Raw genomic sequence first — 23,039 nt, forward strand, 5'->3', positions numbered from 1 at the left:
GGCTGGGATATGTTTCGTGTTGCCACTGAGAATAGTATTGACATGTACACTGACTGGGTGACTGAGTTCATCAGGAAGTGCATAGAGGAAGTTGTTCCCACTGTGACATTTAGAATTTATCCAAACCACAAGCTGTGGATGGATGGTAGCATTCGTGCCAAACTGGAAGAGTGAACCACCACATTTAACCACAGCAAGGTGACTGGGAACATAGACGAATACAGACAGTCTAGCTATGCCCTCAGTAAGGCAATCAAACAGGCATAACGACAGTACAGGGACAAAGTGAATTCGCACTTCAGCGGCTCAGACACAAGCATTCTTACAATTGTTAAATAGTCACCACCAGCCGGCCTCCGCCCGCCAAGTACTGCCCCATGTACATAGTTATTGAACACTGGTCACTTAAATCATTTTACGTACTGTTTTACCCACTTGATGTGTATATACTGTATTCTAGTCAAGGCTCATCCTATACAAATGCTGCTGTACACAGCTTTTCTATTCATACACTGTCCATACACACCATCATATGCATTTTATATCCAGACTCTGACATTGCTCGTTGTGATATTTGATAATTCCTTTATTTATATTTGTGTCTATTGTTTTGTGTTGTTAGGTTTTACTATACTACTGGAGCTAGAAACATAAGAATTGCACTGCACCTACGATAATATCTACTAAATATGTGTACAGGACCAATCAAATTTGATTTGATATGAGGAGGACTACCGGGTGAATTAGCAGCAATTGAGTAGGCAGTGACAAACAGTCACAAAAATGTGTTCATTTCTCTCAAGGAAGTGTGTTTGTGTGATAAAAAACACACTGACACATACAGTGCCTTGCAAAAGTATTCAACCCCCTTGGCAGTTTTTCATATTTTGTTGCATTACAACCTGTAATTTACCCTGGTCAGATGAGACAAAAATTGAGCTTTTTGGCCCCAGACAAACCCAACACCTCTCATCACCCCGAGAACACCATCTCCACAGTGAAGCATGGTGGTGGCAGCATCATGCTGTAGGGATGTTTTCCATCGGCAGGGACTGGGAAACTGTTGATGGAATTTATAGGTTCATATGAATGATTAGAATATTCCACCCTGAAACCAACCGTATGAAATTGATTAGAATCATGAGATTATTCTAATGATGTGTGTGGTTTTAGTCAGTAGAATTATACACTGCTCAAAAAAATAAAGGGAACACTAAAATAAAATAACACATCCTAGATCTGAATGAATGAAATATTCTTATTAAATACTTTTGTCTTTACATAGTGTAAGGTGGAATGTGCTGACAACAAAATCACACAAACATTATCAATGGAAATCAAATGTATCAACCCATGGAGGTCTGGATTTGGAGACACTCATAATTAAAGTGGAAAACCACACCACAGGCTGATCCAACTTTGATGTAATGTCCTTAAAACAAGTCAAAATGAGGCTCAGTAGTGTGTGTGGCCTCCACGTGCCTGTATGACCTCCCTACAACGTCTGGGCATGATCCTGATGAGGTAGAGGATGGTCTCCTGAGGGATCTCTTCCCAGACCTGGACTAAAGCATCCGCCAACTCCTGGACAGTCTGTGGTGCAACGTGGCGTTGGTGGATGGAGCGAGACATGATGTCCCAGATGTGCTCAATTGGATTCAGGTCTGGGGAACGGGCGGGCCAGTCCATAGCACCAATGCCTTCCTCTTGCAGGAACTGCTGACACACTCCAGCCACATGAGGTCTAGCATTGTCTTGCAACAGGAGGAACCCAGGGCCAACCGCACCAGCATATGGTCTCACAAGGGGTCTGAGGATCTCATCTCGGTACCTAATGGCAGTCAGGCTACCTCTGGCGAGCACATGGAGGTGCGGCCCCCCAAAGAAATGCCACCCCACACCATGACTGACCCACTGCCAAATCGGTCATGCTGGAGGATGTTGCAGGCAGCAGAACGTTCTCCACGGCGTCTCCAGACTGTCACGTCTGCCACATGTGCTCAGTGTGAACCTGCTTTCATCTGTGAAGAGCACAGGGCGCCAGTGGCGAATTTGCATATCTTGCTGTTCTCTGGCAAATGAAAAACGTCCTGCACGGTGTTGGGCTGTAAGCACAACCCCCACCTGTGGACGTCGGGCCCTCATACCACCCTCATGGAGTCTGTTTCTGACCGTTTGAGCAGACACATGCGCATTTGTGGCCTGCTGGAGGTCATTTTGCAGGGCTCTGGCAGTGCTCCTCCTGATCCTCCTTGCACAAAGGCGGAGGTAGCGGTCCTGCTGCTGGGTTGTTGCCCTCCTATGGCCTCCTCCACGTCTCCTGATATACTGGCCTGTCTCCTGGTAGCGCCTCCATGCTCTGGACACTACGCTGACAGACACAGCAAACCTTCTTGCCACAGCTCGCATTGATGTGCCATCCTGGATGAGCTGCACTACCTGAGCCACTTGTGTGGGTTGTAGACTCCGTCTCATGCTACCACTAGAGTGAAAGCACCGCCAGCATTCAAAAGTGACCAAAACATCAGCCAGGAAGCATAGGAACTGAGAAGTGGTCTGTGGTCCCCACCTGCAGAACCACTCCTTTATTTGGGGTGTCTTGCTAATTGCCTATAATTTCCACCTGTTGTCTATTCCATTTGCACAACAGCATGTGAAATTTATTGTCAATCAGTGTTGCTTCCTAAGTGGACAGTTTGATTTCACAGAAGTGTGATTGACTTGAAGTTACATTGTGTTGTTTAAGTGTTCCCTTTATATTTTTGAGCAGTGTATATACGTGAGTGTAGTTTTTGAGTATAACAATATATCTGCATTATAGTCTTAAAAACAGAATGTCTGAGCAAGATTCGGTGCCGACCTTGGCCGGGGGCCACTGAGAGTACTTCCCAGGGTCTCCCTATCTTGAAAGAGGACAGGGAATGCTTCTCACGGACTCCCCCAATCTTTGTCGGCTGGGTAGCTGGACAGTGTGTGAGTAGGATACCTAATGTTTTGTTTGTGTGTGAAGTATGTGCGTAAGTGGGCGTAAGAAGCCAGTATAAAATTAATGGTTTTGTACAACAGACCAGCTCTCTCGTGAATAAACCTTATTGACTATTTTAGCTGGGCCTCTGTCGGTTTCATTTCAATCAGTATCTTACAAATCCTGATTTAGCAGACTGAGTAGTTTAATTGAATCGGTTTATAAACATTGAGAACATAATTCTCATAACAGAAACTAGTCAGAATTGAAGGAATGATGGATTGTGCAAAATACAGGGGCATTATTGAGGGAAACCTGTTTCAGTCTTCCAGAGATTTGAGACTGTCCTGCTGGAAGGTGAACCTCCATCCCAATGACCCTAGGCATACTGCTAAAGCAACACTTGAGTGGTTTAAGAGGAAACGTTGAAATGTCTTGGATCTAATTGAGAATCTGTGGTATGACTTAAAGATTGCTGTACACCAGCGGAACCCATCCAACTTGAAGGAGCTGGAGCAGTTTTGCCTTGAAGAATAGGCAAAAATCCCAGTGGCTAGATGTGCCAAGCTTATAGGGGGGGAGTGGGGGGTGAATAGTTATGCACGCTCAGTTGTTATGTCTTATTTATTGTTTGTTTCATAATAAAAAATATTTTGCATCTTCAAAGTGGTAGGCATGTTGTGTAAATCATATGATACAAACCCCCAAATATCCATTTTTATTTCAGGTTGTAAAGCAGCAAAATAGGAAAAATGCCAAGGGGGTGAATACTTTCACAAGCCTCTGTATGGTCTGTGATCAAAAAGAAGTTATATAATAGAGAGGAGAGTGAGATTTAGTTCTATGATAGAGAAGAGAGTGAGATTTAGTTCTAAAATAGAGAGGAGAGTGAGATATAGTTCTATGATAGAGAAGAGAGTGAGATTTAGTTCTAAAATAGAGAGGAGAGTGAGATAGTTCCATAATAGAGAGGAGAGTGAGATTGTTCCATAATAGAGAGGAGAGTGAGATTTAGTTCTATAATAGAGAGGAGAGTGAGATAGTTCCATAATAGAGAGGAGAGTGAGATAGTTCCATAATAGAGAGGAGAGTGAGATGTAATTCCATAATAGAGGAGAGTGAGATACAGTTATATAATAGAGAGGAGAGTGAGATATAGTTCTATAATAGAGAGGAGAGTGAGATAGTTCCATAATAGAGAGGAGAGTGAGATATAGTTCTATAATAGAGAGGAGAGTGAGATAGTTCCATAATAGAGAGGAGAGTGAGATATAGTTCTATAATAGAGAGGAGAGTGAGATATAGTTCCATAATAGAGAGGAGAGTGAGATATAGTTCTATAATAGAGAGGAGAGTGAGATAGTTCTATAATAGAGAGGAGAGTGAGATGTAATTCCATAATAGAGGAGAGTGAGATACAGTTATATAATAGAGAGGAGAGTGAGATAGTTATATAATAGAGAGGAGAGTGAGATAGTTCTATAATAGAGAGGAGAGTGAGATGTAATTCCATAATAGAGGAGAGTGAGATACAGTTATATAATAGAGAGGAGAGTGAGATATAGTTCTATAATAGAGAGGAGAGTGAGATAGTTCCATAATAGAGAGGAGAGTGAGATATAGTTCCATAATAGAGAGGAGAGTGAGATATAGTTCTATAATAGAGAGGAGAGTGAGATAGTTCCATAATAGAGAGGAGAGTGAGATGTAATTCCATAATAGAGGAGAGTGAGATACAGTTATATAATAGAGAGGAGAGTGAGATATAGTTCTATAATAGAGAGGAGAGTGAGATAGTTCCATAATAGAGAGGAGAGTGAGATGTAATTCCATAATAGAGGAGAGTGAGATAGTTCCATAATAGAGAGGAGAGTGAGATATAGTTCTATAATAGAGAGGAGAGTGAGATAGTTCCATAATAGAGAGGAGAGTGAGATATAGTTCTATAATAGAGAGGAGAGTGAGATATAGTTCTATAATAGAGAGGAGAGTGAGATAGTTCCATAATAGAGAGGAGAGTGAGATATAGTTCTATAATAGAGAGGAGAGTGAGATATAGTTCCATAATAGAGAGGAGAGTGAGATAGTTCCATAATAGAGAGGAGAGTGAGATGTAATTCCATAATAGAGGAGAGTGAGATACAGTTATATAATAGAGAGGAGAGTGAGATATAGTTCTATAATAGAGAGGAGAGTGAGATACAGTTCTATAATAGAGAGGAGAGTGAGATATAGTTCTATAATAGAGAGGAGAGTGAGATACAGTTATATAATAGAGAGGAGAGTGAGATATAGTTCTATAATAGAGAGGAGAGTGAGATAGTTCCATAATAGAGAGGAGAGTGAGATATAGTTCTATAATAGAGAGGAGAGTGAGATGTAATTCCATAATAGAGGAGAGTGAGATACAGTTATATAATAGAGAGGAGAGTGAGATAGTTCCATAATAGAGAGGAGAGTGAGATAGTTCCATAATAGAGAGGAGAGTGAGATGTAATTCCATAATAGAGGAGAGTGAGATACAGTTATATAATAGAGAGGAGAGTGAGATATAGTTCTATAATAGAGAGGAGAGTGAGATATAGTTCTATAATAGAGAGGAGAGTGAGATATAGTTCTATAATAGAGAGGAGAGTGAGATATAGTTCTATAATAGAGAGGAGAGTGAGATATAGTTCTATAATAGAGAGGAGAGTGAGATATAGTTCTATAATAGAGAGGAGAGTGAGATATAGTTCTATAATAGAGAGGAGAGTGAGATATAGTTCCATAATAGAGAGGAGAGTGAGATATAGTTCTATAATAGAGAGGAGAGTGAGATAGTTCCATAATAGAGAGGAGAGTGAGATAGTTCTTAAAGTAATGATGAACTTTCTCTTTGCTTATTTGAGCTGTTCTTTCCATAATATGGACTTGTTTTTTCCCCAAATAGGACTATCTTCTGCATACCCCCCCTACTTTGTCGCAACACAACCGATTGGCTGAAACGCATTAAGAACGAAAGAAATTCCACAACTTAACTTTTAAGGCACACCTGTTAATTGAAATGCATTCCGGGTGACTACCTCATGAAAATGGTTGAGAGAAGGCCAAGAGTGTGCAAAGCTGTCATCAAGGCTAAATGTGGCTACTTTGAAGAATCTCAAATTTAAATATATATTTAGATTTTTTTTTTTCTTTCTTTTTTGGTTACTACATGATTCCATAAGTGTTATTTCGTAGTTTTGATGTCTTCACTATTATTCTATAGTGTAGAAAATAGTATAAAAAATAAAGAAAAATCCTTGAATGAGTAGATGTTCTAAAACTTTTGACCGCTAGTGAAATTCTATAATAGAGAGGAGAGTGAGATATCCTCTCATTAGGACATGGACTGATTCATCCTCAATTATTTTGGTGGATGTCTTAATGTTTAAATGATAAAGTTGTGAAGTTGTTAATTTTATTTCCATGCTTCGGTCATCACAGCCAGGCTGTGGTCCAGTAGAGTGCAAGCCAATCACGTTGGTGAGGCATGGAGTCACAGAGCAGGTAAAGCAAGCTGGTGATGCATGGTGTGTTGGTATTTTTGGCTTATGCACTTTTGAGCAACTTCCATTGAAGTGAATGGGCAGCCATTGTTATCGCTTAGTCTGGAAAGTCTTGTTTATCTTCTGTATAAGTCTACATGTTTGAATCAGAAGTGAAAGCTTGACAGAGATAGCAACAATAACTATGGGGGGCGGGGTTAGTGAAGAGTGAATTGATACATTTGCTTACTGCTTTCATGTTTGCTAATGACAAGACAAAACGGTGGCAAAATTAGTCGTCTTTGCAAGTTGATAAATTCTATTAAGTTACACCTGGCTGTTTTCCAGATCTTAACAAGCCCATGAGCAGAATACGTCCTACCGGGAGTGGACACAACAGGGAGACTCCCTTTCATGTGTTAGTTAATGAATTCACAACAGAAAGCTTTTCATTAAAGACATGTCTGTGTGATTACATCTATTTGAAATGTAATATTTACGCCCACTTAATCATCTCTACATACTGTAGGTTAATGACACAGGAAGGGAGGAGATAGAGAAAGACATGTAAATAAAGAGTTTTAAAAAAGGCTATACTTGCAAGTGTCTTTCATTCAGACTGTGGTTTGTGTTTTAACATCTCCCCTTTTTCTTCTCCGTACCTTTAAGGGGAAATCTGCAGGTGCAACAATAACAAAGTGTCACTGATGTGGTAAAAAGCTGAGAGATTGGGATGGAGAAATGTAAACACACTCAAACTCATGGACAGAGCTATGGATACAGGACTGACCATCCATTATATCAACATTATAGTTGTAACCATGTTTTAAGGTTATACAGAGTAAAACAAGGTTATATTTTGGGTTCTGATGGGGTAACACAGTTGAACTAAGCTCATGAGGCATTTAAAAGTTATATTCTTCAAGAGTCAATGGGCATACATGTATATCATTCATTTTATAGTTTAAAAATGTATGTAGCAAATGCAGATTAAGGGGAGGATTGACAGGTTACTTAGAAAATAAAGAACAAGAAGGCCAGCAATTCACTGCTTTATTTACTACGTATCAGTCCGAAACCGATCTTCGTTAGCCAAGACATATGTTTTTAAGGATGTGCATATGACCACAAACTTTTCTATGGAAAAGAAAAACACCAAAAAACATATCTGTATTCAAACTGCTGCCACTCGCAGATTACAAGTCCTGCGCGCCCTCTTCCACCCCTACCTGGGGCGCCCTCTGCCACCCCTACCTGGGGCGCCCTCTGCCACCCCTACCTGGGGCGCCCTCTGCCACCCCTACCTGGGGTGCCCTCTGCCACCCCTACCTGGGGCGCCCTCTGCCACCACTACCTGGGGCGCCCTCTGCCACCACTACCTGGGGCGCCCTCTGCCACCCCTACCTGGGGCGCCCTCTGCCACCCCTACCTGGGGCGCCCTCTGCCACCCCTACCTGCCAACCTGCTTGCCAATTCCTCTCATGACTCTAGCTGCATTTCCACTTCTTTCCATATATTTTCCAAAAGACACAAACTACGCTTCCCATAGCAACGTTCCACTCTAAACTACCCTGGGGAGTCTGGGCTCAAAAAATACAGTCTCAGGTCTACAACAAAGGGCTCCTTTTCAGCCATAAATCCAAGGTCCTCCTCACTTTCAAATTCTTAACATGTTTTAACAGAGATGGGAGTACACAAGCAGCGAAGCAGTAACTCAGAGGAAAATAATTATCATAATGATCACATGGTCAAGCATGGATCCCAAACCCTTTCAAAATCACACATTCACTGTAGTATTCTCTCATTTGTCAGTTGGTGACATTACCTTTTCACACACCTTGACTTTTTCCACAAAATACTCTAATGTCAAAGTGGAAGAAAAATTCTAACATTTGCACACACAAAAATTTCTTGATGAGATAAATATTCAACCGTCTGAGACAATACATGCTAGAATCGCCTTTGACAGCAATTACAGCTGTGAGTCTTTCTAGGTAAGTCTAAGAGCTTTGCACACATGGATTGTACAATATTTAAACATTATTATTTTAAAAATCCTTCAAGCTCTGTCAAGTTGGTTGTTGATCATTGCTAGACAGCCATTTTCAAGATTTGCCATATATTTTTTTAAACAATTTAAGTCAAAAATAACTAGGCCATTCGGGAACATTCAATGTCGTCTTGGTAATTAACTCCAGTGTATATTTGGCCTTGTGTTTTAGGTCATTGTCCATGGTCACTGTGAATTTGTCTTCCAGTGTCTGTTGGAAAGCCCTGATGAAGTCAGCTTGGCTGTCGTTTATTCAATTATTGCATCTGAGCTCCTAGAGTGAGAGGCTCTACTTTTCTTTTTCAAGTGTTCTATTCCACTAGCCAGCACCTCGCCTAAACAGGTGTGCGTTGCTTTCGCCTCCAGGAAAGCAGACTGATCCAGGTTTTCCTCTAGGATTTTGCCTGTGCTTAGCTAGATTCAATTTATTTTTATCCTAAATAAAACTACATAGTCCTTGTCAATGACTAGCATACCCATAACATGATGCAGCCTCCACCATGCTTGAAAATATGAAATGGTACTCAGTAATGTGTTGGGTTGTATTTCCCCAAACATAACGCTTTGTATTCAGGACATAAAGTTAATTTATTCGCCACATTCTTTGCAGTTTTACTTTAGTGCCTTGTGGCAAACAGAATGTCTGTACAGGCTTCTTTCTTTTCACTGTCAATTAGGTTAACATTGTGGAGTAACTAGGCAATGTACACTGAGGTATCCATTTGCGAGAGCATTATGCAAACCACTAACAGTTGAGAGAGATTGATCAATATTCTGTGTGCTATAGGTGATGTAAAGGTAATGTATGGACCATTATTACACCATCAGACCCCTCTAGCTTTCGTGCAACTTAAGTGATCCTTCCCAAGTGATTAGTTGAAGTACAGTGCATTCGGAAAGTTTTCAGACTGCTTCATTTTTTCACATTACAGCCTTATTCTAAAATGGATTAAATAAACAATTTTCCTCATCAATCTACCCACAATACCCCACAACGACACAGCAAAAACAGGTTTTTAGAAATGTTTGCAAATCTATTCAAAATAAAAAACATAAATACCTTATTTACATAGTTATTCAGACCCTTTGCTATGAGACTCGAAATTGAGCTCAGGTGCATCCTGTTTCCTTTGATCATCCTTCAGATGTTTCTACAACTTGATTGGAGTCCATCTGTGGTAAGTCAATTGATTAGATATCATTTGGAAAGGCACACACCTGTCTCTATAAGGTCCCACCGTTGACAGTGCATGTCAGAGCAAGAACCAAGCCATGAGGTCGAAGGAATTGCCTGTTTTGGAACTGTCAATCAACATGGATTTGCATGCTGAGTGAAAATCCGTCCAAGGATAACATCAACTATATGTTTCCAAACTTGTAACTTCACTTGTGAACTGTTTTCAATCATTTTCTTCCTCTCATTTTGTTCTCAAACACTGCCACTTCCTGTGGGCCTAGCTACCTTATAGGGAGAAAACAGTGACTGTGAGAAAGTAAGATGATATGAAGGGAAAGAGGAGGGGAAGCAGGGTATGCTATACCACTTTGTGTGTGCAAGCATCCTGTCTCAGTACCACTCTGACAACAGCATGGGGGTCATGTTTGTTTTTTAGTGCAACCTGGCCCGCAGACATATAGAATGCTCAAAATGTATGCAACCAACCGATGCAGGACTCTGCCCTAAGGCAGGGTTTCCCAAACTCGGTCCTGGGGTCCCCCTTGGTGCACGTTGTGGTTTTTGCCTTAGCTGATTCAAATAACCACCTCATCGCCAAGCTTTAATCATTTGAATCAGCTGTATAGTGCTAGGGCAAAAAAAAAAGTGTTCGATGCCATGTGAGGGACTTTGGAAAAGCAGGAGCTGTGAAAATAGTGGCCACAATCACTGTAATTAACACAGGTGTCAATCTGGAAGAACACCTGCTCTATTAACTCCTGGCTGTTGAAGTTGGCAACCTCCTGGCCCTGGGGTCAGCGGCAGCGCAGTGGTCGTTTATCAGGAATGGTGAGTGGATGCAGATGGCTGGGAAACAACACTGTTAAATGTGAAAACGGCAGATGGGAAAATGTATAGCAAAACCAAAACTTTAAACCAATCACGAAATGACGACAAATAAGAAACCGGTTCTGTCCAGTGAACCGTTACACCTCGAGCATAGAGTCTGAAACCCTATCAATGATTATTGTTGTCACCACCCCCCATTCTCCCTGGTGTGTGCTTGAGGTGCTCTGCCATGGCACCCTTGATATCTTGATCTGTGCCTTCAGGTCCCACTTCTATACTGCACCTGCAACATATACAGGAAAGGATACACTCAGGAGAGAAGACATTTTAAATGAATGGTTTGAATTATTGCTGTTATAAAGAAGCAGGATGTTATAAAACTTTATCAACCAAATGTATTCAAAATAACAAAACAGAAATACCTTATGTAAATAAGTATTCAGAGCCTTTGCTGGGAGACTTGAAATTTAGCTCAGGTGCAATCCTGTTTACATTGATCATCCTTGATGTTTCTATGACTTGATTGGAGTCCACCTGTGCTAAATTAAACTGATTGGACATAATTTGGGAAGGCACACACCTGTCTATATAAGGTTCCACAGTTGACAGTGCATGTCAGAGCAAAAATCATGCCTTGAGGTTGAAGGAATTGTCCGTAGAGCTCTGAGATAGGATTGTGTCGAGGCACAGATCTGGGAAAGGTTACCAAAAACTGTATTCAGAATTGAAGGTCCCCAAGAACACAGTGGCCTTTATCATTCTTAAATGGAAGAAGTTTGGAACCACCAAGACTCTTCCTAGAGCTGGCTGCCCATCCAAACTGAGCAATCAGGGGAGAAGTTCCTTGGTCAGGGAGGTGACCAAGAACCTGATGGTCACTCTGACAGTGCTTCAGAGTTCCTCTGTGGAGATGGGAGAACCTTCCAGAAATACAACCATCTCTGCAGCACTCCACCAATCAGGCCTTAATGGCAGAGTGGCCAGACAAAGCCACTCCTCAGTAAAAAGGCACATGACAGCCTGCTTGGAGTTTGCCAAAAGGCACCTGAAGGACTCTCAGACCATGAGAAACAAGATTCTCTGGTCTGATGAAACCAAGATTGGGCCTGAATGCCAAGCGTCTTGTCTGATGGAAACCAGGCACCGCTCATCACCTGGCCAATACCATCCCTACGGTGAAGCACGGGGGTGGCAGCATCATGTTATGGGGATGTTTTTCAGTGACAGGGACACCAGTCAGGATCGAGGGAAAGATGAACGGAGCAAAGAGCTTTCCTTGATGAAAAGAGTGCTCCAGAGTGCACAAGAACTCAGACTGGGGCAAAGGTTTACCTTCCAACAGTACAACGACCCTAAGCACGCAGCCAAGACAACATAGGAGTGGCTTCTGGACATGTCTCTGAATATTCTTGAGTGGCCCAACCAGAGCCCGGACTTGAACCCGATCTAACATATCTGAAGAGACCTGAAAATAGCTGTGCAGCGACACTCACCATCCAACCTGACAGAGCTTCAGAGAATCTGCTGAAAATAATGGCAAGCTTGTAGCGTCATACCAGAGAAGACTCGAGGCTGTAAACGCTGCCAAACGTGTTTCAACAAAGTACTGAGTAAAGGGTCTAAATACTTGTGTCAATGTGATAATTAATTTACAAAAAAAATCTACAATTTCTAAAACCTGTTTTTGATTTGTCGTTATGGGGTGTTGTGTATAGATTGAGGGAACAAAACAATTTAATCCAATTTAGAATAAGGCTGCAATGTAACAAAATGTGGAAAAAGGGGTCTGAATACTTTCCAAATGCATTGTGAAATTGGAGGACTTAGTTGACAACACTTTTGTTTCTTCAATTGGCACCTAATTAATTAATGTAAATGATACTGGAATATTACAAACAAAGGAATACCTAGGATAGGATAAAGTAATCCTTCTCACCACCCCCCCCCCTTAAAAGATTTAGATGCACTATTGTAAAGTGGCTGCTCCACTGGATGTCATAAGGTGAATGCACCAATTTGTATGTCGCTCTGGATAAGAGCGTCTGCTAAATGACTTAAATGTAAATGTAAATGTAAGTAGAAAAGGTAGTGGCACACTGCAAAGCTTCTTACGGCAGTCTGCAATTCTGCAGACAATCAACTTTACATGAATGACTATGTTCTGAGCTGGCACAGTACTTATCTTGAGTGAGGGTATATGAGTGAGGTTATACAGTGGGGCAAAAAGTATTTAGTCAGCCACCAATTGTGCAAGTTCTCCCACTTAAAAAGATGAGGCCTGTAATTCTCATCATAAGTACACTTCAACTATGACAGACAAAATGAGAGAAAAAAAATCCAGAAAATCACATTGTAGGATTTTTAATGAATTTATTTGCAAATGATGGTGGAAAATAATACTTTTTCAGTTCTGGACATAAATCTTCTATAGGATTGAGGTCAGGGCTTTGTGATGGCCACTCCTGTCATGTCCTGTCACGTCCTGACCTTAGTTCCTTTTTTATGTCTCAATTTTAGTTTGGTGAGGGCGTGAGTTGGGATGGGCATTCTATGTTTTGTGTTCTATGTTTTCTATTTCTGTGTGTTTGGCCTGGTATGGTTCCCAATCAGAGGCAGCTGGCAATCGTTGTCTCTGATTGAGAACCATACTTAGGTAGCCTGTTCCCACCTGGTGTTTGTGGGTAGTTGTTTTCTGTTTTGTGTTTCTAAACTGACCTGTTTCGTTTTTGTTCATTCTATTGTTATTTTGTTTTGTGTTCAGTTAAAATAAATATTAACATGGACACGTACCACGCTGCATATTGGTCTGATCCTTCCTACTCCTCCTCAGAAGAGGAGGAAAACCGTTACAACTCCAATACCTTGACTTTGTCCATCAAAGTTCCATCATTTATGTCCAAAGCCACTTTGTTGTTAGCGTGTTCAGCCCAGTAATCCATCTTCATGAGGCGCAGGCACTTCATCCAGACAAAAACTCAAAAAGTTCCATTACAGTCCTTTAGAAACATGTCAAACGATGTATGGAATCAATCATTAGGATGTTAACATAAAACATCAATAATGTTCTAACCGGAGAATTCCTTTGTCTTCAGAAAAGCACTGGAACGAGAAGTAACTCTGTCGGGAGCGCGCGTCATGAGACCAAGGCTCTCTGCCAGACTACTGACTCAAAGAGGTCTTATGAGCCCCTCCTTTATAGTAGAATCCTCAAACCAGTTTCTAAAGACGGTTGACATCTAGTGGAAGCCCTAGGAAGTGCAACCTCATCCATTTCTCAATGAGTACTCTGTAGGCCAAGCTTTGAAAAACTACAAACCTCAGATGTCCCACTTCCTGGTTGGATTTCTCTCAGGTTTTCGCCTGCCATATGAGTTCTGTTATACTCACAGACATCATTCAAAAGTTTTAGAAACTTCAGAGTTTTTTCTATCCAATACTAATAATAATATGCATATATTAGCATCTGGGACAGAGTAGGAGGCAGTTCACTCTGGGCATGCTATTCATCCAAAAGTGAAAATGCTGCCCCCTATCCCAAAAAGGTTAATGACTCTAACCTAAGTGCATGTAAACTTCTGACTTCAACTGTATATATATATATATATTAATCCAAATGCCTAAGTATTTATATGGGGGCACACGTTCGATTGGAGCACCGTCTAATGAGTGAGCAGTTCACCTGAAACATTCTTACGGTAGTTTATAAACAGCATTTGTTTTTACCGTATTAAGCACAAGTTTTAAATCAGCAAGGGATTCCTGCATAGATATCAAATCAGACAGTATTTTTGACACCGCCAGGTCAACAGTCAGGGCAAGAGTATACATAATAGTATCATCTGCATATAGATGAAGTTTAAAATTGACCAATGGTGTTTTATAAAAATATTGTGAAGAGATCAGGCCCGTAAATCGATCCCCGTGGTACACCTTTATATACTTCAAGAAATGCAGACTTAACCCCATCAATCACGGTGGCCTGAGTTCTGTCACTAAGATAATCATGAAACCATGAACAGGTGTCAGAGCTCAGGCCTATCGAGGACAACTTATTCAATAAAATAGCCTGATAAACAGTATCAAAAGCTTTTGACAGGTCCACTAAATAAGCAGCACATTTCATTTGAGTTTCTAAAGTATTGACAAGATCATTGTTGCGCCTTTGTACTTGAGGTGGTTAAGGTAGTTAAGCATAGGAGAGCAGAGATGTCAAAGTAGCGTCTTTAATAGGCAAGTCCAAAAATGGGTCAGGTACAATACCAAATAAACGCCCAAGACATGGGAACACACAGTCACTCACGGAAGGAGAAAAACAACGCTCCTTACTTTTCCTACAACACTGTACACACGTGAATAAACGGAGGAAAACTTCAACGAGCAACATGAAAATAATCCCACACAAACCTAAGCGGGAAACAGGGGTAAATATACACACAGAAATGAAAGCAAATGAAAACCAGGTGTGAATGAACCAAAGACAAAACAAACAGAAAAATACAACTGTATCGTGATGGCTAGTAGGATGGCAACGCCGACCGCCGAGCACCGGCCGAACAAGGAGAGGAACCACCTTTGGTGGAAGTTGTGACAATCATCAACAACTAAAGTGGTTGCTGTAATAGTGTCATGGCCAGGCCTAAACCCTGATTGGTTTACATTAAAATACATTTCTCAGATAGACATTTGAATCCATGGTAAATGTTTTCTTCGGTAGACAAGAAAGCCTTGAGTGAGGGTCTATGAATGACACTGCATGAATTAGGTTGTATGTGTGAGTGTGGTATGAGTGAGGCTTTATGGGTGACGGTGTATCACTTTCTGCATGCCTGCTTTGTGTGGAAGTATATCCATGTGTACTTATTGAATGTGATAGCCTGGAACAATGAGATGATAGCCTGGAACATTGACATGATCATTGAAGAGATACAGCCAGCTGGGAGAATGGCCTCACTGATACACACTCCCCTGGTCAATATTGCAGGGATCAATAATGAAAACAAGCACTAGAAGGACCTGCTGTTCTAGCCATGCTTTAGACCCCCGGAGCTAGTGTGTGTGCATGCATGTGTCTCAGAAAGAGAGAAAGAGAGAGAGACTGTGTTTATCCTTTAAAGTTACATGGGTGTTAAAGGCAATTTATAACCAACATTGTAAGAGCGTCTGCTAAATGACTTAAATGTAAATGTAAATGTAAGATCTGTAAAGAAAATAAATGTGTGACCTCTGAATTGATTCAGTTCTGTTTTCAAAGCTTGTGCGTAGACCCATAAACGTACCCAGATTTGATTTATTTCTCTCATGAACACATACACAAGTACACACCTTCTTCCCCCTCCTGCCCCCTGCTCTCGCTCTCCACATTTCTGAAAGTCCTCACACGTGGGATGTGGCATTGTTGGCCCCTGCGTGTTGCTTTAGTTTGATGGTTGTTTAAGGCTTTAATTGGTGCCAGAACCTGGAGGCAGAGTGGAGCAGCAGGCAGGGAGGAGGGTGGAGCAGTAGGCTGGGAGGAGGGTGGAGCAGCAGGCTGGGAGGAGGGTGGAGCAGTAGGCTGGGAGGAGGGTGGAGCAGCAGACTGGGAGGAGGGTGGAGCAGTAGGCTGGGAGGAGGGTGGAGCAGCAGGCTGGGAGGAGGGTGGAGCAGCAGACTGGGAGGAGGGTGGAGCAGCAGACTGGGAGGAGGGTGGAGCAGTAGGCTGGGAGGAGGGTGGAGCAGCAGGCTGGGAGGAGGGTGGAGCAGTAGGCTGGGAGGAGGGTGGAGCAGCAGGCTGGGAGGAGGGTGGAGCAGTAGGCTGGGAGGAGGGTGGAGCAGCAGGCTGGGAGGAGGGTGGAGCAGTAGGCTGGGAGGAGGGTGGAGCAGCAGGCTGGGAGGAGGGTGGAGCAGCAGACTGGGAGGAGGGTGGAGCAGTAGGCTGGGAGGAGGGTGGAGCAGCAGGCTGGGAGGAGGGTGAAGCAGTAGGCTGGGAGGAGGGTGGAGAAGCAGGCGGGGAGGAGGGTGGAGAAGCAGGCGGGGAGGAGGGGGAGCAGCAGGCGGGGAGGAGGGTGGAGCAGCAGGCGGGGAGGAGGGTGGAGCAGCAGGCGGGAGGAGGGTGGAGCAGCAGGCGGGGAGGAGGGTGAAGAAGCAGATTGGAAGGAGGGTGGAGAAGCAGACTGGGAGGAGGGTGGAGCAGTAGGCTGGGAGGAGGGTGGAGAAGCAGGCGGGGAGGAGGGTGGAGAAGCAGGCGGGGAGGAGGGTGGAGCAGCAGGCGGGGAGGAGGGTGGAGCAGCTGGCGGGGAGGAGGGTGGAGCAGCAGGCAGGGAGGAGGGTGGAGCAGCAGGCAGGGAGGAGGGTGGAGCAGCAGGCAGGGAGGAGGGTGAAGAAACAGGCAGGGAGGAGGGTGGAGCAGCAGACTGGGAGGAGGGTGGAGCAGCAGACTGGGAGGAGGGTGGAGCAGCAGACTGGGAGGAGGGTGGAGCAGCAGACTGGGAGGAGGGTGGAGCAGTAGGCTGGGAGGAGGGTGGAGCAGTAGGCTGGGAGGAGGGTGGAGCAGTAGACTGGGAGGAGGGTGGAGCAGTAGACTGGGAGGAGGGTGGAGCAGTAGACTGGGAAGAGGGTGGAGCAGTACACTGGGAAGAGGGTGGAGCAGTAGACTGGGAGGAGGGTGGAGCAGTAGACTGGGAAGAGGGTGGAGCAGTAGGCAAGGACACAACACATGTCAGCCATCTTTACCTTCACTGCTCTTATGAGGTAGAGAGGGGGGTGGAGATGGGGGTGGCACAGAGAGATGGCAGGGGGAGAGAGTGCAAGAGAGAGTGGTAAATAAAAGAGAGAGGGGGTTACAGAGACAGAAAAAGAAAGAGGGGTAGGGAATGAGAATGAACAGAGGCTGGATTTGGAATTAACAAATGCTCCTATTGTAAAGAAAGCTTGTATCAAGGGGGCAATGTGCTTTCCGATTGTTTAGGGCCCCAATTAACCAGCAAAGCTACAGCATTAATTAGCTTTAGTGTGTGTAGGAGAGTTGATTCAGCACAAAACTGGCACACGAGTGGGAATGTATGTTACTTAGTGACTGCTAAACTGCCTGCTCGTCACAGCAATGGAAGAGGTCATTTCAGTAGTCATAATCATGGGCTGCAATCACATTGCTTGTTACAATAGCAATGACTCAAATGTGTATCTAAGGAAGACATTTGCACGAACCATGTTCAGCTTTTAACAGTTCAGATTGTTAGCCGATGTTAATAAATATATGAAGCTGAGACTGTCATGTTGAACGGACTTAGTTTCTATTGTGAAGCCATCAGGTATATGGTGTTGGTCAGATCTGCAACGTCTAAGCCAGTCACAGCCATCACAGTATAGTGTGTAACTGGTCTTCCCTTCTCTTCCAACCTAAAGAAAGTCATGACTGATTTCACTGGGTCTCCTACAGAGCGAAGGTTAATCACGAAGCCCTTTGTTTGCCGCCCTTCTCTCTCTCTCCTTCATCCCATTATTCCTCTCTACCCTTATTGCCCTTTCCCTCACTTTTCTTTTTCCATCCTCATATTGTCTACTACATCCCATCCTCTTTTTCACCCTCTTTCTCCATCGCATCCTGCAATCCCCTCCTCTTGTTTTACATGTAGCTAAGCACATAGCTTAGTAAAAGAGAATGTGCAAACAAGTGACTCACAAGAGGTGTGCGGTGAGGTAATTACAATGGGAAACATAAGTTGTTCACTATCCACCCTTGCAAGTCACCCACAATCGGCAATGGATAAACCTGCACATCCTCCCCTCACACTTGCTTTTCACCTCTCTTTTTTCTCTGCAATCCAAAAGTTCTACATTAGAGTAACCATGGGCCATACTGCAACACTATATTTTGTTCAGCATAATAGCTTCAACAACAGTATGAAAATACATGTTTAATATTCTTCTTTGTGTATCAGATATTTTTGCTTCACAAGAAATCACCTATTTGCTTGCTTGATATTACTCCTGCTTGCATTATGCCAAAAACATTGTATGCTTTGACCAAGGAAATTATGCCTCAGAGCTGTTTCAAGGGAGTTACTTTATTTATTAGGCGAGGTGGTTCTGAAGGGCCACAGTGCCCCCTGATGGACAGCAATGAGAAAGGACTTGATTCTCACCGACTTCATTGACACCCTCTATACTCTGCAAAGAACAGCCTTTTTATGTCGACATAGGCAGGGGGAAGGGGGGGGGTTCTACTAAGCTATATGGAATTGTTTTAAGAAGGTCATACCAAGAACCATTTTGCTATTTGATTTGGAATTTTAAGATCCCTTGAAGAATCAAAACAATATGTAAAAAACAGAGAGAGTTCCCCCCCAAAAAATCTAAAGGAAGTTTGTTTTGAAGTGTGTGTCATATATCTGATATCTCTCAGATATGTGACACACACTTCAAAAGGAATTTTACTTTTGGCACTAAAACAGTCTCCATATACAATATGCTTCCATACATTTATTAAACTGTTTCACTGGGCGACCTTCAGACGTGTCTTGTGAGGCCTAATAACCAACATGTATGTATTCGTGAGAGTCTCACCTTTCCACATAGGGGTCATATTAGTGTGTAGCCCAAACTGTTCAGACGCTACAGACAGAAGTTTGCAGATTGGCTGTACCGACTTCAGACAAGTCCCCAAAACGGCGAACACCATCGTGTTTGTGCTTGTGATATCTTTCCATAGAAGGGTCCTAATAGTTTGTTCGGACGCCATAGAGAATTTTTTGAGAAGAGCGATTTTCAGGATGTCTCATGGTCTGACAAACACCACTCTACCTCCGTCACCTTTCACCACAGATGTGGCAGTGCAACATCAGAAGATGCGGTGGATTGAGACGCATCCAATGCAAAAAACATCTCTAGTTTAAAATTATGGATTTTTATATTATGCTAATTTGATTTACGTGGGGGCTTTCATAATTCATATCTCGAAATGTATAACATACTAACTTCCTGTGTAGTGAACATTTGTACATTTTTGATCAGAGGGCTATTTATTTCTGAAACACACTCATCAAAATAAGCAAGTTAGTTACAGTGCCTCCTAAAGATATGAAAAGAGGGTAGGATATCAACGTATTTTTAGTAGCCTAGGTCCGGGAAATATTTGGCCTTTTATGAAAGCACTTCATGCAATTTTACATCATTTTACATGACTGGAGACGTTTTATATCGCACAAATGATCGAATCTGAGATCAATAACAACAACCTTGTCTTGAATCCATCAATAGTCTAGACCTAGGTGTGTGGAGACACATATTGTAGGCTATACTATGAGAAAATGAAGCATTTCACACTGCAGGCCTTAAAGCTCAAATCAGTTTGGTTTTTGAAACCCGTTGTGGAATACAGACTGTCCAAAACACCAAGTTACAAATGATCAAATCGGATGTGTGTTCAGACAGCAGTAATTTGCTGACATGGCTATGCTAGTTGTCATAGTAACAATATGTGTTCACATTGGTGTAGGCTGATTGGTGGTGGTGCTAGTGCTTCCTATCACTCAGTTTTAAACAAACCATATTAAATCTGACTATCCACAATCATTTCATTGTGTGTGCATGTAACCGTACTAACGGATTCACACAACAATGCGCAGCTCACTTGACAGCAACAGAGATGGCCGATGCCCTTGTGCCAAAAGCCTAGATCTCTATTGTTTTACAAAGTAAATGTTCGCACTATATACCTATTTGGAATTTGATCAAATATTTTGGTAGCTAACATCAGACAGATTAGAGACTTCTATTTTCAGCAGGAGCCATTTGTTTTCCAACCGGTTTTCCGGCGATGGTATTTGAAATATTGCGAAAGGCCTGTTTTGTCGTAAGTGTGTTTATGCTGTTCCCAGATAGATCTGCTGCATGTTCCCGACTGTAGGCAAGCCTTGTTACTGGGCTACACACAATCCACAGCTAGGCAATTGTTTTTAGAGAGGCTATAACCAGAGAGTACCAGCCGGCCAGCGAGAATGGACCCGTCGGCCCGGCCAGAGAGATGGGATCGGTCAGCCGGACTAGTTGACGGCTTGGAAGGAGCAGTCGGTCGGACAGATGTGACTGGACGGCCGGCTGGCCAGATGGTAACTGGTAACAGCTAGCCTGCCAGATAGTTCCAGTCGAATGGGACCGGTCAGGTAGATCCAGTCGGTCGGACAGATGTGACTGGATGGCCGGCTGGCCAGATGGTAACTGGTAACAGCTAGCCTGCCAGATAGTTCCAGGCGAATGGGACCGGTCAGGTAGATCCAGTCGGTCGGACAGATGTGACTGGACGGCCGGCTGGCCAGATGGTAACTGGTAACAGCTAGCCTGCCAGATAGTTCCAGTCGAATGGGACCGGTCAGGTAGATCCAGTCGGCCGGCAAGATAGAAGAAAAATTGAATTTTAACAGCTGAATACATCGATCTGGTGCCCTTTGAGATTAACGTTGAGAGATGAGCTCTATTAAGAATTATTATTAATGAATAATGTGAGCAACTATCCCTTTCCCAAGTGCAGGGGTTTTGAAAATGTTCATGCTATAACAATTAATTTCTTTAAATCACCCCACCTTCAAGAAAAATCTAAAAGGTGGTTGTGGCTGACTAGTTGCAGACAGTCATCTTACAGTAGGCAAACAATAGGCAAGATATGTGTTTATGAGCTATTGAGAGCCTCCTTACCATATCTGCTTGCACACTACTAAAATTACAAAATAATTGAGGGAAGAGGCAAATTTCAATATATCCTAGTCATTTTATGACTTACAATCAACATGTCCATGACATAGACTACCTACATGATACATGAATGCCTACAAAAATGCATTTATTTGTGATTTATTTTCAAAGAACTAAGTAGGCATATTAGATTTCAAATAAGTAGTTATAGAATGAGTTATAACAGTAACTGTTCTTCCTAACAGACACACAAATTATCCTATGATAGCCCATAAAAGGAATAGTTCCACTGACTTACATCAGCTAATGTGAAATAAATATATTAAAGAGAAAATCCCCTGAAGACAGCATATCTCCTTTCCAGGAGTGTTCTCTCCTTCCAACCCCGGTCTCCAGTTGTTTAGAAACACATTTAGCCATGTCATTGTGGTTTTTGTTATCTTGTATGTTGCACCAGGCAATCCAAAAGTAAACATTGACATTATTTGACAGTTAATATTTACATATAGTAATTTGATTTACAGCAGGCAGAGAAAATATAAAAAATGTCCATGACTTGACCCTGTAATATGCTGTGGTGATGACACTTTGACTGTGTGTTTGTGTGTGTCTTTCTGGACGCCAGTAAGAGAGTGGAGTACAGCCAGAAGCCTACGGATGAGGCTCTGCAGAAGGCAAAGGGAATGAGGGCCGACCTAGGAGGTAAAAAGATCATTTAGCCTTCATATCTAAAGCCATCCCTGCCTTCCCAACCAGCCTAGAGAAGTAGTTAACACTCATACGCCTTATACACAAAACACACACACACACAGGTTCCACCTGAAACACCTCAAACTCCTCAGACCATTACATGACTTCAATCACATGTACTGCATGTTCACTACAATGGCATGTTTAGTTACAGCGTTGCACCCAACCAATGGCATGTTTAGTTACAGCGTTACACCCAACCAATGGCATGTTTAGTTACAGCGTTACACCCAACCAATGGCATGTTTAGTTACAGCGTTACACCCAACCAATGGCATGTTTAGTTACAACGTTACACCCAACCAATGGCATGTTTAGTTACAGCGTTACACCCAACCAATGGCATGTTTAGTTACAGCGTTACACCCAACCAATGGCATGTTTAGTTACAGCGTTACACCCAACCAATGGCATGTTTAGTTACAGCGTTACACCCAACCAATGGCATGTTTAGTTACAGAGTTACACCCAACCAATGGCATGTTTAGTTACAGCGTTACACCCAACCAATGGCATGTTTAGTTACAGCGTTACACCCAACCAATGGCATGTTTAGTTACAGAGTTACACCCAACCAATGGCATGTTTAGTTACAGCGTTACACCCAACCAATGGCATGTTTAGTTACAGCGTTACACCCAACCAATGGCATGTTTAGTTACAGCGTTACACCCAACCAATGGCATGTTTAGTTACAGCGTTTAGTTACAGCGTACACCCAACCAATGGCATGTTTAGTTACAGCGTTACACCCAACCAATGGCATGTTTAGTTACAGAGTTACACCCAACCAATGGCATGTTTAGTTACAGAGTTACACCCAACCAATGGCATGTTTAGTTACAGCGTTACACCCAACCAATGGCATGTTTAGTTACAGCGTTACACCCAACCAATGGCATGTTTAGTTACAGAGTTACACCCAACCAATGGCATGTTTAGTTACAGCGTTACACCCAGCCAATGGCATGTTTAGTTACAGCGTTACACCCAACCAATGGCATGTTTAGTTACAGCGTTACACCCAACCAATGGCATGTTTAGTTACAGCGTTACACCCAACCAATGGCATGTTTAGTTACAGCGTTACACCCA

At 42.7% G+C, this 23,039-nt stretch overlaps 1 protein-coding gene across 1 annotated transcript in view; it reads right to left on the reverse strand.

Annotated features, from left to right (window-relative positions):
• Window positions 1-14,736: 14,736 nt before the first annotated feature.
• LOC115130959 (uncharacterized) overlaps window positions 14,737-23,039 on the reverse strand; it is a 39,970-nt gene continuing 31,667 nt past the window's right edge. The window contains exon 3 of the mRNA XM_065019839.1: window positions 14,737-21,889. Within this exon, the coding sequence (XP_064875911.1) occupies window positions 15,960-17,231 (1,272 nt within the window). The 5' untranslated portion in view covers window positions 17,232-21,889 and the 3' untranslated portion in view covers window positions 14,737-15,959. The remainder of the gene's footprint in view (window positions 21,890-23,039) is intronic.

This window comes from Oncorhynchus nerka, linkage group LG6 (assembly GCF_034236695.1).
Source record: "Oncorhynchus nerka isolate Pitt River linkage group LG6, Oner_Uvic_2.0, whole genome shotgun sequence".
NCBI lineage: Eukaryota > Metazoa > Chordata > Actinopteri > Salmoniformes > Salmonidae > Oncorhynchus > Oncorhynchus nerka.